Below are 21,613 nucleotides of genomic sequence, written 5' to 3'. Positions count from 1 at the left end.
ACTTGAACTCACTATATAGCCAAGGCTAGCCTTAAATTTGCTGCAGTTTTCCTGCATCAGACTCTTCAGTGCTGAGATTAAAGCTTGTAACACCATGCCCTGCAAGCTTGATCATTAATTTATGAGAAAAATCAATGTAAAATAAAAATAACGAAGAGAAAAATAGATTAAAAGCCAAAAGAACAAAATGCAATAATGACATGGTTCTGAAGCACTGGAATTTCTATTTCATTTTTCATGGTACAATTTGTTGAAAAAAAGGCAAACTGAGTGTTGTAACGAATATACAAGGCATTTGGGCCTGAAGGTACATGCCTATAAACCAAGTGATTTAAGAGGCTAAGGGCAAGAGGATCATAAGTTCAAGCCCAACCTAGTGCACTTAACAAGTTGTGAATACCTGTTTCAAAATTCAAAATAATAAATGATAAGGGAGAGGAACATAGATCAGTGCAAAAGTCCTCAGTTCAATATCCAGTAAATTCCAGACAAACATTTCTTTTGGGAAGGGCTTTCTAAGTGCAAAGTGAATTCCTAAGGTATGAAAAAAACCTTATACGCATGAAAGGCCTTGTGGATGCTTTCCTCTGAGGTGCAAGTTTTTCCTATAATTTCATGGGATTTTTTGTTTTGTTTGTTTGTTTTATGTGGTGCTGAGGATCGAACTCACAACCTCACACTTGCCAGGCAAGTGCTGATGCCACTGAGCTAAATCCCTGGCATTTTTTCTATAGAATACTGGGAATACCAGTAATAAGCATCATTCACAGCTGGTTGCACACAGCACTTCCTACTGGCACATCAAATGAAGAGCGATTTCTAAGCAAAATATTTCAAAGGGAAGAAATACACAAGTATTTTCATTCAAACACATAGCTATGTATGTGTTCTCTTACAGTATTAATAGAACTTTTAAGATTACTTCACAGAAACTCTAAACCACAAAACCAGACTGCTGAATTTTAATGATTCTTAAACTCCCAAGAATAAAAAATGATTTGAAGCATAGGAAATTATGAAAAATAACTAAGCTAACATATGAAGTTTTTAGATCAGAGAAACAGATAAATGCAAAATCATTTCATTTTAGTCTTAATTTTTTTATACTTATGGTCAGAGAAGTAAGCATCCAATGACAAAATATGACAAATCTCCAAATAATCTGTCTTTAGTAAATATGAATGATTTAGCAAAACTACAGAAGTGAATAATCACTGATGAAGGCAGATGATAAAATAACTTTTCTAGGTGTAAGGTTTATAACCATGTCTAAACCTCATTACAATCAAAGATTTAAAATTTCATGACACTGTTCCAAGAGTTTAAAGGTATATGGTAGATTTTAATCAAGGATCATCTATAAAAGTGTAAGGGCCACTACCATGAAATTTTGCAACAGGGAAGATGAGATTCCAAGGTGCACAATTAGAATCTATGAATCAAAAATTACTAAGAGCAAGCATATTGGAACACATGAAATTCTAACCAAACCAATCTCTATATTGAAGATAGAATAGGATTTTCACAAAACATGTGAAAATATGTTAAGAAGCAAGAAAAATAATGCTATATCAAGGGTGGAAAGCCACAGCCAGTAATTAACCCAACATGGCAATATTCCAGCTAAAATTGGACAAAATCATTCATAGTGAAGAAATGATGCAAAGAAATAAAATCACCCATAGTGAAGATCTAGTGGAGAGAACAGACCAGAAGATCCTGATAATAGTTTTCTCAAGGAGCAAATCTTCATCACTCCTCTCTCTGAGTCCATAAAAGCAAGGCCCTTCTTTCTTTCTCTGAACAACATGGATCTGTCTGCACACTTCATCACTTTGTTTCTTCAAGACCATTTCAGTCTTTGCTCAAGCACAACAGTAGAGAATATTGGCTGTGTGATGTTAGCACTCAGTTATCTAATCAGTGTTGTAGTCAGGGGTTGTGAAAAGAAAAATAAAAATCAGCACATGGAGTTTACAATATTATTTTTATGATGGTCACCCATAATTAACGCAAGAAAATGCAGAAAATCTATCCACAACACCAAAGACATAGAACATTTATGCAAAGGCCTAAGTCCCACAGCAATGTCCCACAAGAGTCCAGATGAAGAGCCAGAGCTCATGACAATGCCTCCCATGAGTCCAGCTGGAGGTCTAGAGCTCACAAGAAGGACTCACATCAATCTCTTTTATGGATCCCTACTGGGAAGGCCTGAATGTCAGCAGTGGAAGCTAGGAAGTCTATGCCAGCAGGGCAAAGGAGCTGTGCTGGTAGGTTGAAGGTTCTATACTGGAGCCAAGAAGTCACACTTACAACAAAGAGCAGGGCTGTCCTGAAAAGTACCACAGCCATCCACAGTGACATGAAGGCCCCAAGCTCCTCCAACAACAAGCACAGTGAAGTACATTCCAGAAAGCCAGCATGATGAGTTCATCCTGGAGAATAAGCAGTGTATGTCTTCCCCTCTGGAGCCAGGAAGCAATGCTCAATGTGAGGACCAGTACTTCTTAATCCAAGCACTCAAGCAACTAAGGGAGGTATATTATTGCAAGTTCAAGGCCAGCCTGGGCTACAAAAGGAGCTCAAGGCCAGCCTAACTGCATAGCAAGCCCTGTCTCTAAAACACACACACACACACACTCACACAGAACTCATGTAATTACGTGCTTTACATACTTACTTAAATTACATTTTAAAACAGTGAGCACTCTATTAATTCGCCACACTATGTGATTTCTTTTCTCCAGAAGTTTTTAGGAGTTCTTTTGATTGGGCTGGCTGCTGTTGCTCTTTTGTAATGGAGGCAAATTCTCTCTTCACAGGAACTGGAAGACTTTGTGCAGAGCTCTGGAGAACACGGCATTGTGATATTTAGTCTGGGGTCAATGGTCATGAACCTGACAGAAGACATAGCCAATGCGATCGCTTCAGGCCTTGCTCAGATTCCACAGAAGGTTAGCTAAAGTGCTTCAGTGGTAGCCCTGTACTTACGAAGCTTGTAAAGAGTCTGATTACTGAAATTTCCTTGGTGAAAAATATACCTTCTTAAGTTTGTTCATTCATACCATAAATAACTTTAAAACAAATGTATCAGCCATGCATTCAAAGAGTACATAGGGTATTTTGTGCACCACTGTGGTCAGTAACATATTTTTCCTTTCAAATTTTTCATTTTTTTAATGATTAAAAAACTGAATGTACAGGACTAAATAATAGAGAACACTAATTTTTATATATTCATAAGCTTATTAAACAAACTATGTTTCTTAAAACACACAAAAATGTATACCAGAACTATGACTTTGTACTTTGATAGATCAAATTGCAAATAGAGAACCATTTTCAAAATGTACCAAAATCCATTTGAAAAGTTTAAATATCAGCACTAACTTTGATACAAATGAACATTTAATGTAAAATTGATACCGATGTTCTTGCTGTCTTGAGTAACATGTTTTTCATTTTTGTTTTTTTTTTATTTTAAAGATAGTAAAATCCAACTAAACAAAACAGAACAAAGCCAATCAAAACAATGCACCAAGCCTGGGGATTTAGTTCAGCAGCATAAGTGCCTGCCTTGCAAGCACATGGTCATGAGTTTGATCCCCGGTACCAAAAAGAACCAAATGATCAAAATTGGTACAGAATTTCATAGTAGGACATGATGAAAACAAAATAGCTACCATAATGTATCTTGTTATCTTGACAGTATTTGTCCATTCTATCAGATATAGCAAAATCAAACCAAAAACAAAATGAATAAAACCAATCAAACTATAATATTTAATAAACAAAAACAATTAATCAGAAGAAAGCAAACCAGTGAGAAAATATTGAAAAACAAGATAGAATGAAATCCCCCATATCTCCTATATTGCATACTGACATCCTCCCAACAGATGCTTGGATTGCTGTATAATCATACAAACAATACATACAAGCAATACATGACTTAAGTACCTTAGTTGTTATAAACGCAGTCTGTCCTCTGAACTAGCTAGTTGCTTATGGTGAGGAGACTAGAAAGGGGGTGACACATGGACAGTCTGATGCTCAGCCCACATGCCAATAGGCTTATGGGTCACAATGCCTTTTCTCTCCTTGAACCCATGTGGATCATGCAGTTTACCAGAAAGACTGGGTAGTTGACTTCTGGGTTGGTCCCCCAAGTCCTAGCATGGCTGACTCTTGGAACATGCTGACTTTTCTCTCTCTGGGACCTGGGAGGCTGGTGTGGTTTACAAAAAAGGTTGGTTAGCTGATATCTGGGTTGGATCCCCAAGTTGCAACAAGAGAGAGCAACAGGAGATGCTGACTTTTCTCTCCCTGGAACCTAAGTGGCTCATATGGCTTAGCATAAAGTCTAGTCATTTGATTTCTTTTATGGTCCCCTAAGTCACAGGATCACTGTTTCTTGATCCCCAAGTTGCAACAAGAAAGAGCATCAGAAGATGCTGAATTTTCTCTCGCTAGAACCCATGGTGCTCACATGGCTTACTAGAAAGGCTGACTAGTTGATTTCTTGGTTGGTCCCCCAAGTCCCAGTATGGCTAATTCTCAGGAGATACTGACTTTTCTCTGACTGGAACCAGTGTGTCTTGTGCAGCTTCTCAGAATTGCTGGCTAGTTCATTTCTTGGTTCATGTCCCAAGCCCCACCATGGATCATTCTCTGGAGAAGCTCACTTTTCTTTAACTAGAACCTGCTCAGCTTGTGCTGCTTATTGGAATTGCTGGCTAACTCATTTCTTGGTTTGTCCCCCAAGTCCCAGCATGGCCAATTCTTTTCCCTGGAACCCTGCATGGTTTGCATGGCTTACCAGAAAGACTGGCTAGCTGATGTCCTGTTTGGTCTCCCAAGTCCCATTATGGCTGTTTCCCTTTCTGTGTCACTTTAGTGTCTGCAAAAATGGTTGCAAAATAGATAAGAATGTGTAGTCCTTGAAAATGTCTACTATGGCAAAAGGAAACTAGCTCTGGATTACATAGTATTGTGATATTTACTCTGGGATCAAAGGTCAACAACCTAACAGAAGGCAGAACCAATGTGATTGCTTCAGCTTTTGCTCAGATTCCATGAAATGTTACCTAAAGTGCTTCAGTGCTGGAGAAGTACATAATGAAGGTATAAAATTCCTCATTACAGAAATTTGCTTGGTGAAAAATACACCTTCTTGTGTTTGGTCATTCAGGCCACAAATAACTTTACAAGAAAGATACCAGCCATACATTCAAAGAGTACACAGTGTACTTTGTACGCCACTGTGATCAGAAAGATGTATTTGTTTCACAGTTTTCATTTTTTTAAAGATTAAAAAGTGAATGTACAGGATTCAATAATAGAAAACACAAACTTTTTCTTTTATCTATCCATAATGTTTAGTTAAAAAATCATGTTTGTTAAGCACACAAAGAGGTATACCAGATCTGTGATTCTGTATTTTGATAGATCAAATTGCAAATAGAGAACTTTTGTCAGAATGTACCAAAATCCATTTGGAAGGTTTAAATGGCAGCTAGGACTTTGATATAAATGAACATTTAAAATGAAATTGATATGGATATTCTTGCTGTCATGAGTAACTTTTTTTCAATTATTCAGTGTCATTTTAGATTCAATAAAATAGTTGCAAAATAGATAAGAATTTGTACTCTTTGAAGATATCTACTACTGTAAAAGAGAACTAGTATTGTAAACAGAACATTTTGAAGTTGAGGAGGAAAAGGAAGTTGGTAGTATAATATTTTAATATGTGCTATATAATCTTACTTCATCTATATATTAAAATAATTAATAGTTAATATATAAAAAATAGAATGGTGGAGACTGGAAATTGTAACATACATAGTACACAGGGGAAGGGGAAAACATGCAAAAGCCATCAAGCCTGTGAAACATGGCCTGGAATTTGTTGTTCCTAAGTTCAGGCAGAGAGTGCAATATAGTTCAGGTGCCCTGAACTGGAGGAAGTGTGTCTCTTTTATAGGGATGGAGAGGAGGCAAAGTACATTAGACAGGGAGATCTCAATAAACATCTGTGGTTAAAGTTTTCAGGCAGTCTTGCATCTCAGTAGGCAGAGTCTTGAATTGCATGATACAAATTCTTGAGTGTCTCCGGATGTCCCCAGGACATGTAAAATTCCTTGGCCAATCTTATAACCATTCCTGTGCTTGTGGATTATCACCCACTGATCAGGCCTACAATCTCTCAAATAAGTGGATGGTAAAAGCTTAAATAAAAGAGACAAGTGGTATGATTTTAGGCTCCAGGGGAGTCAAAACTCTCTAGCAGAGTTTGAGATTCTCTGAGGGCTGAAACAAAAAACTTCTCTATATTTGTCTGGTATTCAAACAAAGGGAGTCTATATTTATTTGGTATTCAAACAAAGGGAGGGATACTGAGGAAAATGCATGCAGGAACTGAGCAGGACCTTGGGAGTCAGTTCAAAGACTTCTCCAAGTAGTAAATTATGCTAATTTAGGAGAACTCTCTTGTCCTCCAGGTTGCAGAAGAGAAGCCTGCAGCTAGAATCTCTGTTTAGCTAATTGAGGTTGGAGCCAAGTGTCCTCTGCTGTGGCCTCATCTTGTTCTTTAAGGCCTCATGCCATCACCAGCAACAATAGGCCTCAAATGGCACCAGTAATTCAAAGTTTCACTTATTATAAATCACCTGCCCATCTCCAGACAAGGGTCTTAGACTTGAGGCAGGTTCACTAGTAAACATAGGAAGCCAATTGGTTAATTTGAAATCCTGCCTAGTGTTCTCCATAAGTTTGTGGCAGTCTCCAGTGCTGAGCTGAGGTCCCTGCTAAGCACAGTAGTGCTTCTACTGGTAAGAAGGCTGGAATCTAGCGGAGTCAGGTTTGATTGGAACCTTACAAAAATTTGTTATGGTGGTATTTTTCTTGTTTTTCTTATTAGAAAATAATATACCCCTTGGAATGAGGGCTTTTGATATTGGGAAAAGAAACTCAATCTTCTAACTGTCTTGTGAGTTTATGTTCTCTAAAATTGAAGATAGAGTTCTAGGAACAACAGAGGTTAGGAGCAGAATATATTTATTTGGGGGAAAAAAGCTTCTGTTGGAGAGGTGCCTGAGTGGGTTGCTGAAGACCTTGCATTTTAGACAGACTTTTATAGATCAAAACCATGAAGTTATCTGAGTTCAAGGTGGAAAAAATGGGAAATTGCAAGGTGAGCATAAGGTAAGACAAAACTATGGTCAAATGATAAGATTTTGTGTATAATTGTTCAAGTAATATTGATTAAATCAGGATAAAATGGGGAAGTAAGTCAGAAAGCAGCAGCCTTGGAAGAGAAGAGGAACTTTTCATGGCGGGGGTGGGTCAGTGGCTCTTCCTGGCTCTCCCAAGATGATGGACCTATTTAAACTATCAACCACTGTTGTTTATTCTTAAAGGAAGTATATGAGTGCATTCCCTTCATCTTTTGTCCTGAGGTCTGCCCATCACAGGATCCTCCTATGTCTCTCACACAGTTGCAATGCATCTGATTCTCTGCACTTTCTCTTCTAGGGGTCCAGCTCAGCCTCACTGCCTAAAACAGCCCTGCCCCACTTAGCTGTCCACAACATTGTAATGCCAACTTTTAATGTTTGTCTCAATTTATCTTCAAAAATGCTTTATTTTAAATCCTAGATATGCTTGGAGACAATAAAATTTACTTTAAACAGATGAAATAAGTCATCCTTGATATTTTCATATAGATATAAAATGCTTGCATCATTAATTTTGAAAATTTCTAAAATTTTCAATCTCTGTAGTAATTTAAAGTTTTTAGAATATGATAAAATATTGTCATGAGAGATACAGAGATAGTGTCTCTATTAGTCAGTGCTGACTGATGAAACAGATTTAAAATATGATGTGAAGATATATAAACATTTACAAGATTGGCTGACAATGGTTGCCCACTAATCAGGTGTGGAATATTGCAAATGTCTGTCTGTGCACTGGAGATCTAAAGGACTCCGTTGCAGGTCTGGGGCTCACTGTTATATCCTGGGTAATTCTCTCTGTGGAAGCCAAAGTGTTTGCAGTGGAAGATTGTAAGGTCTGTGCTAGAGGCTGAAGGGTTGTTCTGGAGGCTGAAAAGTTTGTGAAGGAAGCCAGGCAACATCATCATTCATGGTGACGGTAAAGGCTGAAGCTGTTCAAAAGGAACAGAAGCAAACCTTTCTTTATTTCTTTTTTATTTTGTTCAGGATAAAAGACTCCCTGGGGCCTTCAGTAAGTCCCGCAGCCACACTCAGAATGATGCTGATCCAATACAGTTGGCCATGTCTTGCTCAAATTCACACAATCAGTCAACAATCACAATTATCAACTTGACAAACAGACTTTAAAACACTCTTTGCCATTTCAGTATTATCATACTTCCTGATGATATAGCTAAATGAAACACCAACCTTTGTCTGGTACAAGTTCATATTTTCTAAAATTGAAGAATGAATTTTAGGAACAGTGTAGGTTAAGAGCACAATAAATTCATTGAGAGAAAGAAAACTTTATGTCTGAGAGAGAGACCAAAATGATCATGAGCAGGTTGCCAAAACTGTCTTTTATAGGGATTTTTATAAAGTAAAAGAGTGAGACCAGTTCAAGGTACGGAAAACTGGGAACTTGCAAGGGAGATGGGCATAAGTTGGGACAGAATTATGGTTAACCAATAAGATTAACCGTTCAGGTAAAATTGGTTACATTGGGAAAAAATGGGAAAGAAAGTCAAGTTAGAAAGCAGGCATTCTTAGAGACCAGTGACTCCTAGGGGGTTGGAATGGTGACTCCTGACTTCCCCTGGGTGATAGGAAACTTGTTTAAAAGATCAGTCCTTAAGATATAGATGTATTTGTTTGATCTTTTGTCTTAGGCCTGGCCCACAGCAGGAGGTGTCTGTGTCCTCCACTGTTGCAAGGTATTTGGGCTTCTGCACTGTCTCCTTTGAGGATCTGGCTCCGTCACACTGCCTACAATATTTCTCACTCAGCTGTCTGAAAATCACCCCTCTGAACTTCCATGACAGGATAGTGAGTGATGACCAATCTTCAGGTTGAGGAGGATCATAGTTGGTAAAAGGCAGTCAGAGGTACTCCTGTGGAGATAATGTTTGGAGGCCCTAAGTAGACAAACAGGCATTTTCACCTTGGGTAGGTGCACAGTTTTAAGTCTGGAGGAGTCAAGGCCAAAGAAACAGTTAAGTAGGTATGGGACAAAGATTAAAATCAATAAGACAATCATGAATATAGTTAACAAAGTTTTTTGCCAAGAGTAGGTGGAAATAATTTCTATAAGGACAAAGTCAAGGGAATTTTAGAATCTGACATGTCATTGATTTGTCATCTAATATTCTGGGTAGTTTTTGAGATATTAGCAGAAGGATTAGGAATGTACGTATGTTTAGTTTTTACAATTGCACAAGTACTCCCCTGTGCTGCTATTAGAGTGTTTGATGCCATCCAACTTTGCAGGACAGCCTGTCTAATAAATTTATTTTTCTCATTTAGAAGAGATATCAGTTGTAGTATCATTTAATACTCACTATATATATATATATATATATATATATATATATATATATATATATATCACATATATCACATAACTCTCTCTGGACAAGATCTGGTGGACTGAAGCAAAAAGAATCTAAAAAGAATCTAGCATATATTGGTTTTATCTGTATGATGTCTTGCAGTTTGGCACATTTAGGCAAATACAATTTTTTATCAAAGCATGAGTGGTAGTACTGACACATAAGTTTAGAAACTATTTCTAAATTATGACAATTGTAACCCATTGACTCTTATGTCCTTTTATTGATTTTGTCTTGATTCTTTTTAAGTTTTGGTTACATAATTATCTCTAAATTTTGATCATGTAGGAAATGAGATTAAATCATTATTTTGACAAATGAAATTCTTTTGAGTTTTTAGATGTAAACAAAAATATGTGCTATAGTTGTAAAAATCAATCTCAGCATCATTTTGATTAGTTGGCAACTTGGAATATATACATGACAGTAATTATACAGAATAAAATATTTCCAGGATTGGAGTTGGGTTTTAAGCAAAACTAAAAAAAATTAGTATATAGAAAATTATCCCACTTACAGCGGTTTTTTGTTTGTTTGTTTTGTGTCAGGAATCAAACTCACAACCTTGCACTTGCCAGGCACTTATGCCACTTAGTTAAATCCCGGCCCTCCCATTTATAGTTAAAGTAACTTATATTTTGGTGACTATATTGAGGTACACTGACTGGAACAAAGACCAGAGTTCAGAAGGACAAAGAAACATATGCCAATGTCCAGCAATCAGCTGGTTTTTATCTTTGTCATGATTACTCAGCAGTCCTCTGTAGAGATGACAGGTAGACATGACAGTCTGGCCAGGAGGGAGGAGATGAGTGCCCTGAGACCCTTCAGTCCTACTGGACCACTTGATAGGATGGGTCTGAACTCTGGCACCTTGACCTCAGAGGGCAGTCCAGCCTCCAGTGGTCACCTTTGTAGGTAGGGAATGGCTTGGGCATCTTAAGGCAGTCTCTCTTAAAGTGACCTGGTTTGTGGCAGGGATAGCAGGTAAATGTCATCATCAAGCCCTTCTTGGAACCTCAAGAATTATACTTAAGCTCTGTGCTTATAAGACCACAATAAAGGCAGCCATTTATTTTTGTATTTGGTCTCTTTGTTTTCTCTCTTTGGTTTTTTCCCAGTCCTGATTATTGAATGCTAAGGAAGCAGTTTTACTAAAGAATCAAGTGAACTATCTGGAGCAAAGCCTAGCTTTTACTAATGTCTGGAGTTGACTGAGTAATAAACATATCTTTAAGCAAAAATCTGTCCATCTATTGAATCAGGATCTATGGACATATGTTTATAAGTGTCTCTGATAAATGATCTAAGAAATCAGAGGTGTTTTCACCTTTCTCCTGAGAAATGGCTGACAACTTAAAATAACTAGAAGGCTTGGTTTTTGTCCTTCTTAGACTTCAAGAACACACACACAAAACTCTCCTATTCAAATCTCCTGTATTGTTGTCAGGCCACTTCAGGTATTGGCTGGGAACTGCTTGTGCACCATTGGGGACTGGTGGTTCCCCAGGCTGTCCCTCTTCTGGCCTTCTACAGTTAACAATATGATATTCACTTGCAAAAGCAATAGCAGCTTGTAACGCTGCTTGTGTTTCCCTACAAGTCAATGATTTTGTTTTTGTTTTTCTATCGGTACCAGGGATTGAATTTATGACCACATGCTTTCAAAGCAGGCACTTATGCCGCTGAACTAAATCCTCAGCCCTAGAACTCAATGTTTGGTATTAAGAGTAACATTACATCTTCCCAGCCTAGCTCATAGATCTGAGTAAATCCTCTAAAGACATTGAAATACTTATCAGGGTCATCTGAAAATTTTTGTAGTTGTAACTGAATTTGCTTTAGGCCACTGAGAGAAAGAGTTGTATGACTTAGAGTGGTCTCATAAGGATTATAATTATACCTGGGGCGTAGATAAAAATTATCTTTTAATGCAAAGTTTCAACATAATTCAGTTCTAACCATTTTCCTTTTTTACAGTATGATTTTAGTTGTAAGAAAATATCATAATAATACTTTCCTTTGTATTTCATGTTGGCCCTAGGGAGTAAGTAGGCCATATGCTTATGCAGAGAAATACTAATTGACTCTGATGGGATTTTCAGTGCAAGGAAAGAGCAAAAAGAATATAAAGAAACAGTAGCCTTTATTTAAGGACACGCAGAAGTGTCCCATGACCAAAGACAGCTGGGCCACTTCTGATCAGGATGTAAGGTATGGGGATGTATATATAACCTCTGACTGGGGTTTGCACTTAGGGTGGGCATTGGTGATGCACAAGTAGCTGATTAGGACCTTTTGGCACCACAGGTAGAATGCAAAGCCAGTTGTCATAGGGGAAGATGGAAGTGACCTCAAGATAAACATCCCTTAGTCCTGCCTCTACTGCCATAATATACTATCTAGGGCAAAATCCTTTCAGACTCTTTTTCAACAGGGAAGGGGCAAACATCTTCCATAGCTTAAGAGTGCATTCCAAAGGCATAAGGGACTTTAGCATTGAGTTTCTCATGTATGTAATGCAAAAATTAAGGCAAAAGGGTATAAGGTCTTTTTTCAGAACCAGGAATCAAACTCAGGAACTTTTGCTGATCTTTGTCCCTAGCCATTTACTGCATGAAACTTTAATACTGAGCTATCTAGCTATGCAAAAAGGAGATAAATTAAGGTGTTCCATTTTATTCATACTTGATAAATGTCCTCAAGGTGTCCCTCAGGTTAATTCTGCTCCATGGCAGGTGGATGTCCTCTGGAGAGAGTAGAAGATAAATTCAGCCACTCCATCTACCCTTGGCCTGGTACACAATCTTATCTCCCTAGTTAGATAGTTCATGAACTTTGTTTCCATAGGAATGCTTAAAGAAGAAAGCATAGCTTTGTTTATTGGGACTTTGTTTATTGGGACTTTGTTCATTAAAGCTACTTTGTTTATTGGGAGAGATCATAATTTAAAAGGTGAGGTGGAAGACGAATGGTTTCGGGTTGTAAAGTAACTTTCCTCTAGAGATAGGTAGAATAATTCACTGAAGAAGCTTTGCCCCATGAACTAGGACAAAGAAGTTTCCAGACATTTGTCTCCCATTCAATTGTCTAGGTAACCTTTCCTAGTAACAGGACAAAGCTATATTTTATTAAAATTTTTAGATCTTTGAAGGTCACAGGTTAAATTTATCTATTGTCTAGCGATCACATTTCACCAGTCTTTGGGGCACACTGAAAAGAAAAGGCTATTTGCTCTCAGTTAACATATGTAAGGCACAATTCTAAGTCCTTCCCTGTTAGTTTCTTTTGAAATGTAAAAAGCTGTTGCTGGGTAATTTTGAGAGAGGTAGTCTAACTGCCTGAAAAGTTTAGGGAACAGTTTTAGCTTCCTAGCAGAAATATCTAATAGACAGGTAAGTGGAGGTTTTCTGTGGTTGGAGACCCAGGGACCACTGAGGAAACCTTGAGTGTCTTGGCCATGATCCCTGAGTTCTCAATTTGCATTAGCTCACACAACCAGAGGTCAGTCTTCAGAGGGAATCCAGATGTTTGGTTAACACTGCATTGGCCCCAGTGGCCACTGGCTTCAATGGGGATTCACCAAACTGATGCTGGGAAAACCTGTCATCCTCTTTTAGGAGTGACAGCTGTTATAACCACTGACTGTCAAAGTTATATAAGGGATAGTTAAAAGTCTGAGCAAGATCATTACTTAGTGCTCTATGAATTTACAATAAAGGTTTTAAAGTCCACAACTTGAAAGTTTGGAAAGCCTCCTTAGTTGAAAATGTGTTTAGGTCCCATACCTATGCTGCTGTTGAAGGTAAGCTTCTTCCATTCTCATGTGAAAGCTGGTTCTTCCCACTGTGTCTCAGGTTTGATTTCTGGAAAAGATCATAGCCCAGAATGTTAAGCAGGGACATGGCTCTTATGTATGCTCTCCTTGACAGACATGATTCCAATGTCTCTTCTGGCCCTGGGAAGAGGTATGTGTCCTTCATCTAAGGTGACTTCTTTATCTTCAGGTGTAGCAAACACTCATTTTCTATGGCTTAACTTAGAAGGAAAAGGTTGAAATAATCTAGAGTTCTCCCCAGTTTCACATGCTTCTCTAAGGAAAGAACAAAGTGGAAAATGAGTAGAGGTAAGTCAAAGGAAGGAAACTGAAGCAGAACAGGCTTGACATTTCCTCTAAAGTACAGAGGAGGATCAGAACCTGTCTGACTCAGTGAAATCTGTCCTCCAAGTCTTGAAGAATGGCCACCAGCCTAGTGCTTTTTTAAATGTGGAAGGAGTCCAATGTTTTATTTTCTAAGTATGACATGGATTTCATTTAAGGGAATCATTTTACAGAAGTTTACATTAAGTCTCTTAGGGATGTTCAATTATTATTATCTCTAGTGTGATAAGCTAAATACAGTCAAGCAAGGAATACTAGTAACTTTAGCAACTAATTAAATTTAACAAGTACAAGAGCAAAATAATTAAAATGTACCATTAAAAAATATCATAACCTTATAATTTTCCCATGTTTTATCCTAGACTTGCTAGTTTTACAAAACTATATGAGATAAAGCATCTATAAACACTGGGGAGACAGAATACAAAATTTGAAGCATAAAAATTTGTTACCTAAATGAGTCCCAGTCAGAACTATGAAACAAAAGCAAATTCTTGCCTTTGTTCAATGATCTCAGTGGAAGACCTCCAAATGATATAGGAGAATGAAACTCCCAACTTAGTATATATCTGGTATGGACTTGTGTTCTCTAAAATCAAAGAATGGATTTTAGGAACAGTGGGGTTAATAACAGAATATATTTATTGAAAGAAAGAAAGATTCTGTCATTGAGAGACAGAAAAGGTCCCAAGTGGGTTGCCAAAGATTGACTTTTTAGAGACTTTGATAGAGTAAAATCATGTGGTGAGCACAGTTCAAGGTGGGAAAACTGGGAAATCACCAGGTGGATGGGCATAAGATAGAACAGAATTATGGTTAACCAATAAGATTAATTGTTCAGTTAAAATTGATTACATCGGGGACAAATAGTGAAGCAGGTCATGTAGAAAGTGGGCAGTCTTAGGGAACAGAGAATCTGCACTAGGGGATTGGGATGGTGGTTCCTGACTTCCTCAGAGTGATAGAGAACTATTTAGAGTATCAGTCCTTAGGATATGGGTGCATTTGTTCCATCTTTGTCTTTGGCCTGGCCCACAGCAAGAGATATTTGTCTCCTCCACTGTTGCTAGGTATATGGGCTTCTGCACTGTCTCCTTTGAGAGCCCAGCCCTTTTGAAACTGATTTGTTAGATAGAGAATAGTGAATATTGTGGAGCTACAGAGAAGAAAATCCTAGGATGCTGTGAGCAAAAACTAATGAGGGATTCTGGCAGAGCTCAGAAGACCAAGTGCCAATAGGAAGGGAAGTCAGTCAATGCCCTCATGACAGAGTAACACAGGAGGCTCCTGCTTTTGAATGAAGTTGAATGTACAATGGAGACAGAAAAGTCAGAGGCACTCAGAACAGGGAACACAATCTAATGAAAGACTTGGGCAGATATATATGGAGACTGTCCAGGAAAGAAGCTACATAGTTCACAACCAGCAAAGCTATAACACTCCAATACTTTAGATCACAAATCTCATCATCATGTATCCTGCGTAGCAGCCATCAGGGTAAAGCTCTTAATATTTGCCATATTGTGGGCTAGGATTTAGGTCAGTGGCGCAAGAAGTTGCCTGGTAAGTGCAAGGTCATGAGTTTGATATCCAGAACTAAAAAAAAGATAATATTTGCCCTATTGAGTCAGGCTGGCTTTGGCCTGACTATTTCTCATCCTGATATTTCTCTCCCTGAAATGAAACTACTTACCTTAGACCACAGAACCACTGGATTACATAACATGATCTTTGTTTTAGAAAGGTTCAGAAATGGGAGCTTTTTGGAATGCAAGAGGCAGCTTTTACTTGCACTTTGAGCAATAGGGCATCTGTTGAGTCTTTGGGAAGAGACCATCAGATTTTCATGTCAGATTATTGTCAGACAACTGGTTATTGTCCATTTTGGGGAGATTCAGTATGATTTAAGGAGATTTGCTTTTAGTGCTGAACTACAAGTTCTAAATTAAGTTTAGTTGTCTGTTGTTTGTTTCATTAGCTGCCAAGATGATCAATAAAGCATACAGCTCAGTGTTTGTAGAAATATTCAGGAAGTGTGACCTGGGGTACTTTATCTGTTTCATGGCCCATAATGTTTATGACCCATTCCTCTGGCACTGCTCCCCTGCCTTGCTTGGGGGACAACAATAAGTAAGCAATGACATTCCAGCATACCCTTCACCCTTGATGCTTCTCTCTGGGACCTTTGCCAACCATGAACTGAATCTACTGAAACTGGGAGCCAAATAATCTCCTTTGAGCTATCAGGGTCCCGGCCCTTTGAATTTCTGCCTGTAATGACAAAGCTATCAAATACACCAACACAGTGTGCAAGTGTCAACCTAATGAATTAGAGGAAGAGAAATCACACCCTATTATGATAGATTTGCTTCTGTCAAATCAGAAAGAGGACTGATGTCAATGAAAGACCTACTCTGAATTAAAAATATATTCTCCATAATAAAATAGCATGAAACAAATGATCACAAATAAATTTCCTCACATAGCACATTTGGAAAGTAGCATTATATTTAGTACTTTAGAATTAATACCAAATATAGATTCTTTAGTGTGTAGTCAGATATTTTTATAAATGGTTACAGGAGAATTATAGTGACTATCTCTGAAATATGCATATATGATAACAATGAACTCATTTCTCTAAGTTTCAGCTTATGAAGCATTAAGATTTCATCCCAAATTTAACAAGTACAAAATAGATACAGGGAAAGTAAGAATTTTATGCGCATCTCCATTTTAGAACTTAACGTTGTCATCTCTCATTCTCATTTCCTTACCTGTCATTTGATAGACATTAAATTGTATGATTTCCTAAACTCTTTAGCCTTTAATCATGTAGTAATCTAAAATTTGACTAAAGTAAGTAGAGATTTTCTTATTCTAAAAGGTTGTATGGAGATATGATGGCAAGAAACCAGCCACTCTAGGACCCAACACTCTGCTGTACAAATGGATCCCTCAGAATGACCTGCTTGGTAAGACTGCAGAAAACAAATACTGACACATGAGTAACACACAGTGGAGAAGGTCACAGTCCTAGAGAAAACAGGTGTATTGAAATTAACTATGAATGGTGAAAAACATTCCTAATATTTCTACATTTATGTTCCAATCCTAGGACAAAATTGGATTAAGAACAACTATTGATATTTTATTACACAGTAACAGTATTTTAGGTTAAAAGAATTTTTCACTCAGTTCCCACCTTCTTTTATTTTGTGTATCTTGCACTTCACACCTATCCATTTGCCTATTGCACAGTTATTGCAAATTTGGCTGAAAACTAAAGATCTCTTTTATTACATCTGATTATTTTCATTAGAAAATATTCCAGGTCAAAAGGTGATAAAACACTTTTTATGAAAACTAAACTTTTCTTCCTGGGGTTGCAGAGCCCCAAAGACTCCCTGATTCCCAGCACACCTATGAAACTCAGGAACCTGGTTATGTCTGGGGCTCACATATTCTCCCATGACACTGCTTAGCTTTTTACATGGTGTTTCTTTCTTCTGGGGTATGTCCCTTCTTCCTACCTACCTTTCAACCTTGTTTGAGTTTATCAAGTCTCAATTCGCACACCACATTTTCCTTGCTATGCTCACTTCCCTTTTAGTGGACTGAGAACATTTAACGTAGATTGATACTTATAATTTATTACTTAAAAAACACTGTTTCAATGCCTTTTATTGTAATTTCTTATCTTATTTTTAAGACTGATAATTTTCTTTAAATTCTCCCTTTGTAGGTCACCCAAAAACTAAAGCTTTTGTAACTCATGGTGGAACCAATGGCATCTATGAAGCAATCCACCATGGCATCCCTATGGTGGGCATTCCTCTGTTTGGGGATCAGGCTGATAACATTGTCCACCTGAAGGCCAAAGGAGCAGCTGTTAGACTGAACTTCATCACAATGTCAAGTACAGATTTGGTAAATGCAGTGAATACAGTCATTAATGATCCTTCGTGAGTACAAATTTTATCTACTAGGCATTTTTATACATGAGTTATCATGACAATAAAAATAAAATTCACTCTAAATTTGAGTCTAATTGTAAAATCTCAAATTATTTACTGTTAACCATTGATTTTAAAACTACTAAAAAATAAGTTAATAAAGCTACCAACTGACCTACCGCTTGACCAGTAAATGGTAAAATAATTTTTAAAACATATTTTGAAATATTTGCTATGTACTGAAATTTAATAAATGGATTTTATTGATATCATACATTCCATAGGTGAAAATGATAACGAAGTTGAAGAATTATGGGAAAATCATTAAAATCAGTACCTAAATTTTCTGAAATTTTTCATTTTTTTCTTAATTTGTACACATTTTCGGCCACATATAACCTTTCCTCCCTGAAAGTTCAGGTTTTTGGTCTTTTGTCTTAGTGATGCTGGAGAATACAAGAATATTCTTGCTTCATCATATAATAAGATTATGCTGTATTCATTGTGCTGAAATTGGGCTGTTGTACTTACCATGAGGCTTTTTAGTTTTGTCCATGTTTTAATATGTATCACAGCTGATTTCTCTCTATGCTGAGTAGTATAATTTAACATGATATGTCATGTGCTATTTATCCATTTGCCACATTGTGAACTCTTTTTCATTTCCAATTTTGACTGTGATGAACACAACTATGTGTATTTTTATTTGAATATATGCTTTTCATCTTTTTGTATTTTTATTTTGCTTGTTTTTAAGTGTTTGTTGGGGTGGTTGGCTTTTGTCTTTTTTAGACAGGGTTTCACTATGAGGGTCAGACTCACCTTGCGCTCATTTTGTAGACCAGTCCGGCTTCACAATCAGTTACCCTCTTGCCTCAGCCTCCAAAGTGGGAAAACAGGCATGAGCCACCATGTCTGACCTTGCTTCTTTTGTACAGTTTCAAGAGGTAGAATTAATTCTTCATATGAGAATTTTATGTTAATGAGTAAAAGTCCACCTGTTTTCCAAATTTCAATGTTTTGCATTTACATTCTGAATGAGCAGTGGAGGAGGGTGCTAATTTTTCCACATCATTACTAAAATATTATTATCCAATTATACACTATAAGGAGGCTAAATGTGCCATCTTATTTTAACTTCAATTTTTATTTCACTTATGTATAGAAGTAATAACTAGTTCACACATAACTACTGATTCTTCATGTTTATTCTTTGGCAACATGACTATTTCAGCCTCAAAAATGTTTCCTAATTTAGTTTTTGGTCTACGTATTATTGCCTTCTAAGTGTTTTCTGTGTAATATAGATTGAAGTCCATCCTTAAATATAAGATTCACAAGTATTTTCTTCCATGCCAAATACATGGATTCATCCCTTTTCCATGATGCATTTGAAAGCCATGTTTTTAATTCAAATAAATTGTATCTTCAATAATCAAAATTCATATACTGCATCAGAAGAAATATTGTAAAATTTGCCATGCCTACCCTTTACAATATTAAGTCAGCATTATACGCATTTATCAACAATGTTATTATATAAAGGTTACATCATTACAGGAATTCTTTAATTATTCACTATCAAAAAAGAAAATAGTAACAAAATTTAATGTTAAAATATTTTTAAATTGTCAAGAAAGAATAAATATAACTCTCATTGGAAAAATAAGAGAAAATGTAGCATAAGATGTAGCATTAAATATATGTTCAATACTTAACATTAATCATAAACAGAATAAATTATTAAAAGACAAAGACTGTTAGCCTGAATTTTAAAAATTCACTGTCTATTTTGTTTGTAAAACATATGTAATGTAATTATCCAGATGAGTATGAGTAAAATGTCAAGTGCAAATTTTTTAAGTCATAATAATGCAACCTGTTGTAGCTTTATCAATGTTAAACATAATAGACCAAAATAATAAGTATAAAAATGAATATTTAATTCTAATTGAGTCATTTAATATAATACAATAATACAATACCTGCTAATTAAGCTTCAAAACGAAGCTTCCAAATGAGCAAGACAAAAAATATAGATATATGTCTACATTCCCAGTGGGGAGATTTTAAGTAGATTTATCAATAAAGATTTAAAAATGAAAAAAATAGGAACAAATCACATTAGAAAAAATCTAATGGACAAATGGAAACTAAGTGAAATAAATATCTCTGCCATAAAACTAATAAGTAAATTTGAAAAGATCCAAACTATAAAATGTATACTATTAGTATACTAAAATTATGCTGTGACAGAAAAAATTTTCAAAAATCTTCAAGTTTTGAGAATTAATCTGTCACATCCAGCACAACTCTTGAAGTCCCCAGAGGTAATGGTGGTGGGAAGAAGGAGGAAAAGACAAATGTCAGAATACTGAAAGCTGAGATCAGGTAGAACCTCCTCTCCTGATGGAACAGAAAAAGCACTGATTAATGATTTGCAGCATGTTTGTTTGGCTGGTTGATGTCACATGGTGCCCCTCTGCCTAGCAACCTGTTTGCATGGCCAACTTGGGGTGCATCATGCCCTTAGAGCTGGAACAGATTGTTCACATAGCTTGCCTCTTTTTTAAAAAACTTTCAAGGTAGGAAAATACAGTAGAACAAGACAGAACAAAGCCAATCAAGACAATGCAGCAAAATTGGTACAGGATTTCACAGCAAGTTACTGGGATAATGGCAATAGGTACCATAGTATGCCTCATTATTATCACAATAGTTGTCCTTTCAATCAGGTATTGCAAAATCAAACCTAACACAGAATATCATAAAACCTATTAAAACAGAGTATTGAATAGAGCAATATAATTAAGCAAGGCATAGCAAAACAGTGATAACAATATTTGCCTTCAAAGAGATGGTAGAAGGAACTCCCCCATATTTGCTATAATGCATATGATCATCCTCTGAAGAGATGCTCAGACCACTGGCTCCCATTTGCTAATGTGGGGGTGGGGGAGGATGGTATTTTTATTCTCAGCCTGCATGCTGGTAGACTCATGGCTGCTTCCAGGGAGGTGAGCAGGTTCCTTTGTTGCCCAGAGCCTAAGTTCCAACATGGAATGGATCTCTCCATCAAAATGCACATCTTGCAACTTTGCTGCATGGTGTGTAGCACACAGACATGCACCATAGACATCACCCACATGACTTGCTTCTTTGTTTTCTTTTGTAATTTTTTTTTATTTTTAAAGAGGGTAAAATTTAACATAACAAAACAGTTCATAAGATAACAATGTAAGAGACACAGATTTCAAAACAAGACAACCAGAGATCTTCACTGTCTATCATATTTTCTCTTGTTTTCTTCCAAATAGTTGGCCATAACTTCACATACAATGAATTCATATGAAACAAAATAGTATAGACCTGATCATTACAGGATGATAAGGCAGTTTAGGTCTTTAAGACCAGACAAAAAAGAAGTCAACAATGGCTGCCATAATGTCTTGCATTCTCTTCAAAATAGCTGTCAATACCTTCCTGTATGTTGAAATTAAACAAAACAACAAAGACTAAAATCACTCTGAAAAAAGAATAGTAGTATATCTGAATTTCACCTCATGACACTACTAAATCAGCACTGGGTTCCTTAGTGTCTCTTTTACTTCAAAGTAACTGTTCATTTCATCATGCATTATATTATTGATTCTCATAAACTTTTTAGAAGATAGACACATGCATCCTATTAAAGAGTTTTTGCATGTTGAAAGAAATCTCCTGCATAGCCAAAAGAAAACCCACAAATTGGGAAAAAAATCTTTGTGAACAATACTTGAGAAAAAGGCTTCTGTTTGGAATGTATAAAGAATTAAAAAACCAGATCCCCAAAATTCAAAGACCCATTTCAAAAATGGGCATCTAAGGTGAATACACAGTTCT

General features: G+C 36.7%; 1 protein-coding gene across 2 annotated transcripts in view; it reads left to right on the top strand.

The window, feature by feature from the left end:
• The window catches only part of LOC100725815 (UDP-glucuronosyltransferase 2B4-like), a 42,299-nt gene that overhangs the window by 12,090 nt on the left and 8,596 nt on the right, over window positions 1-21,613 (top strand). The window contains exons 3-5 of one of the 2 annotated variants that reach the window (XM_003463770.2): window positions 2,826-2,957; window positions 16,663-16,750; window positions 17,521-17,740. In XM_003463770.2, coding sequence (XP_003463818.1) covers window positions 2,826-2,957; window positions 16,663-16,750; window positions 17,521-17,740 — 440 coding nt within the window. Of the gene's footprint in view, window positions 1-2,825; window positions 2,958-7,539; window positions 7,693-16,662; window positions 16,751-17,520; window positions 17,741-21,613 lie in introns of those variants that run through there. The other variant, XM_063240414.1, reaches the window with a different exon arrangement.

This window comes from Cavia porcellus, unplaced genomic scaffold (genome assembly GCF_034190915.1).
Source record: "Cavia porcellus strain 051 isolate PalLab524CR breed Dunkin Hartley unplaced genomic scaffold, mCavPor4.1 scaffold_30, whole genome shotgun sequence".
Lineage (NCBI taxonomy): Eukaryota > Metazoa > Chordata > Mammalia > Rodentia > Caviidae > Cavia > Cavia porcellus.
The sequence above is the reverse complement of the archived record's forward strand: the minus strand, read 5'-3'. Positions and strand labels throughout refer to the sequence as shown.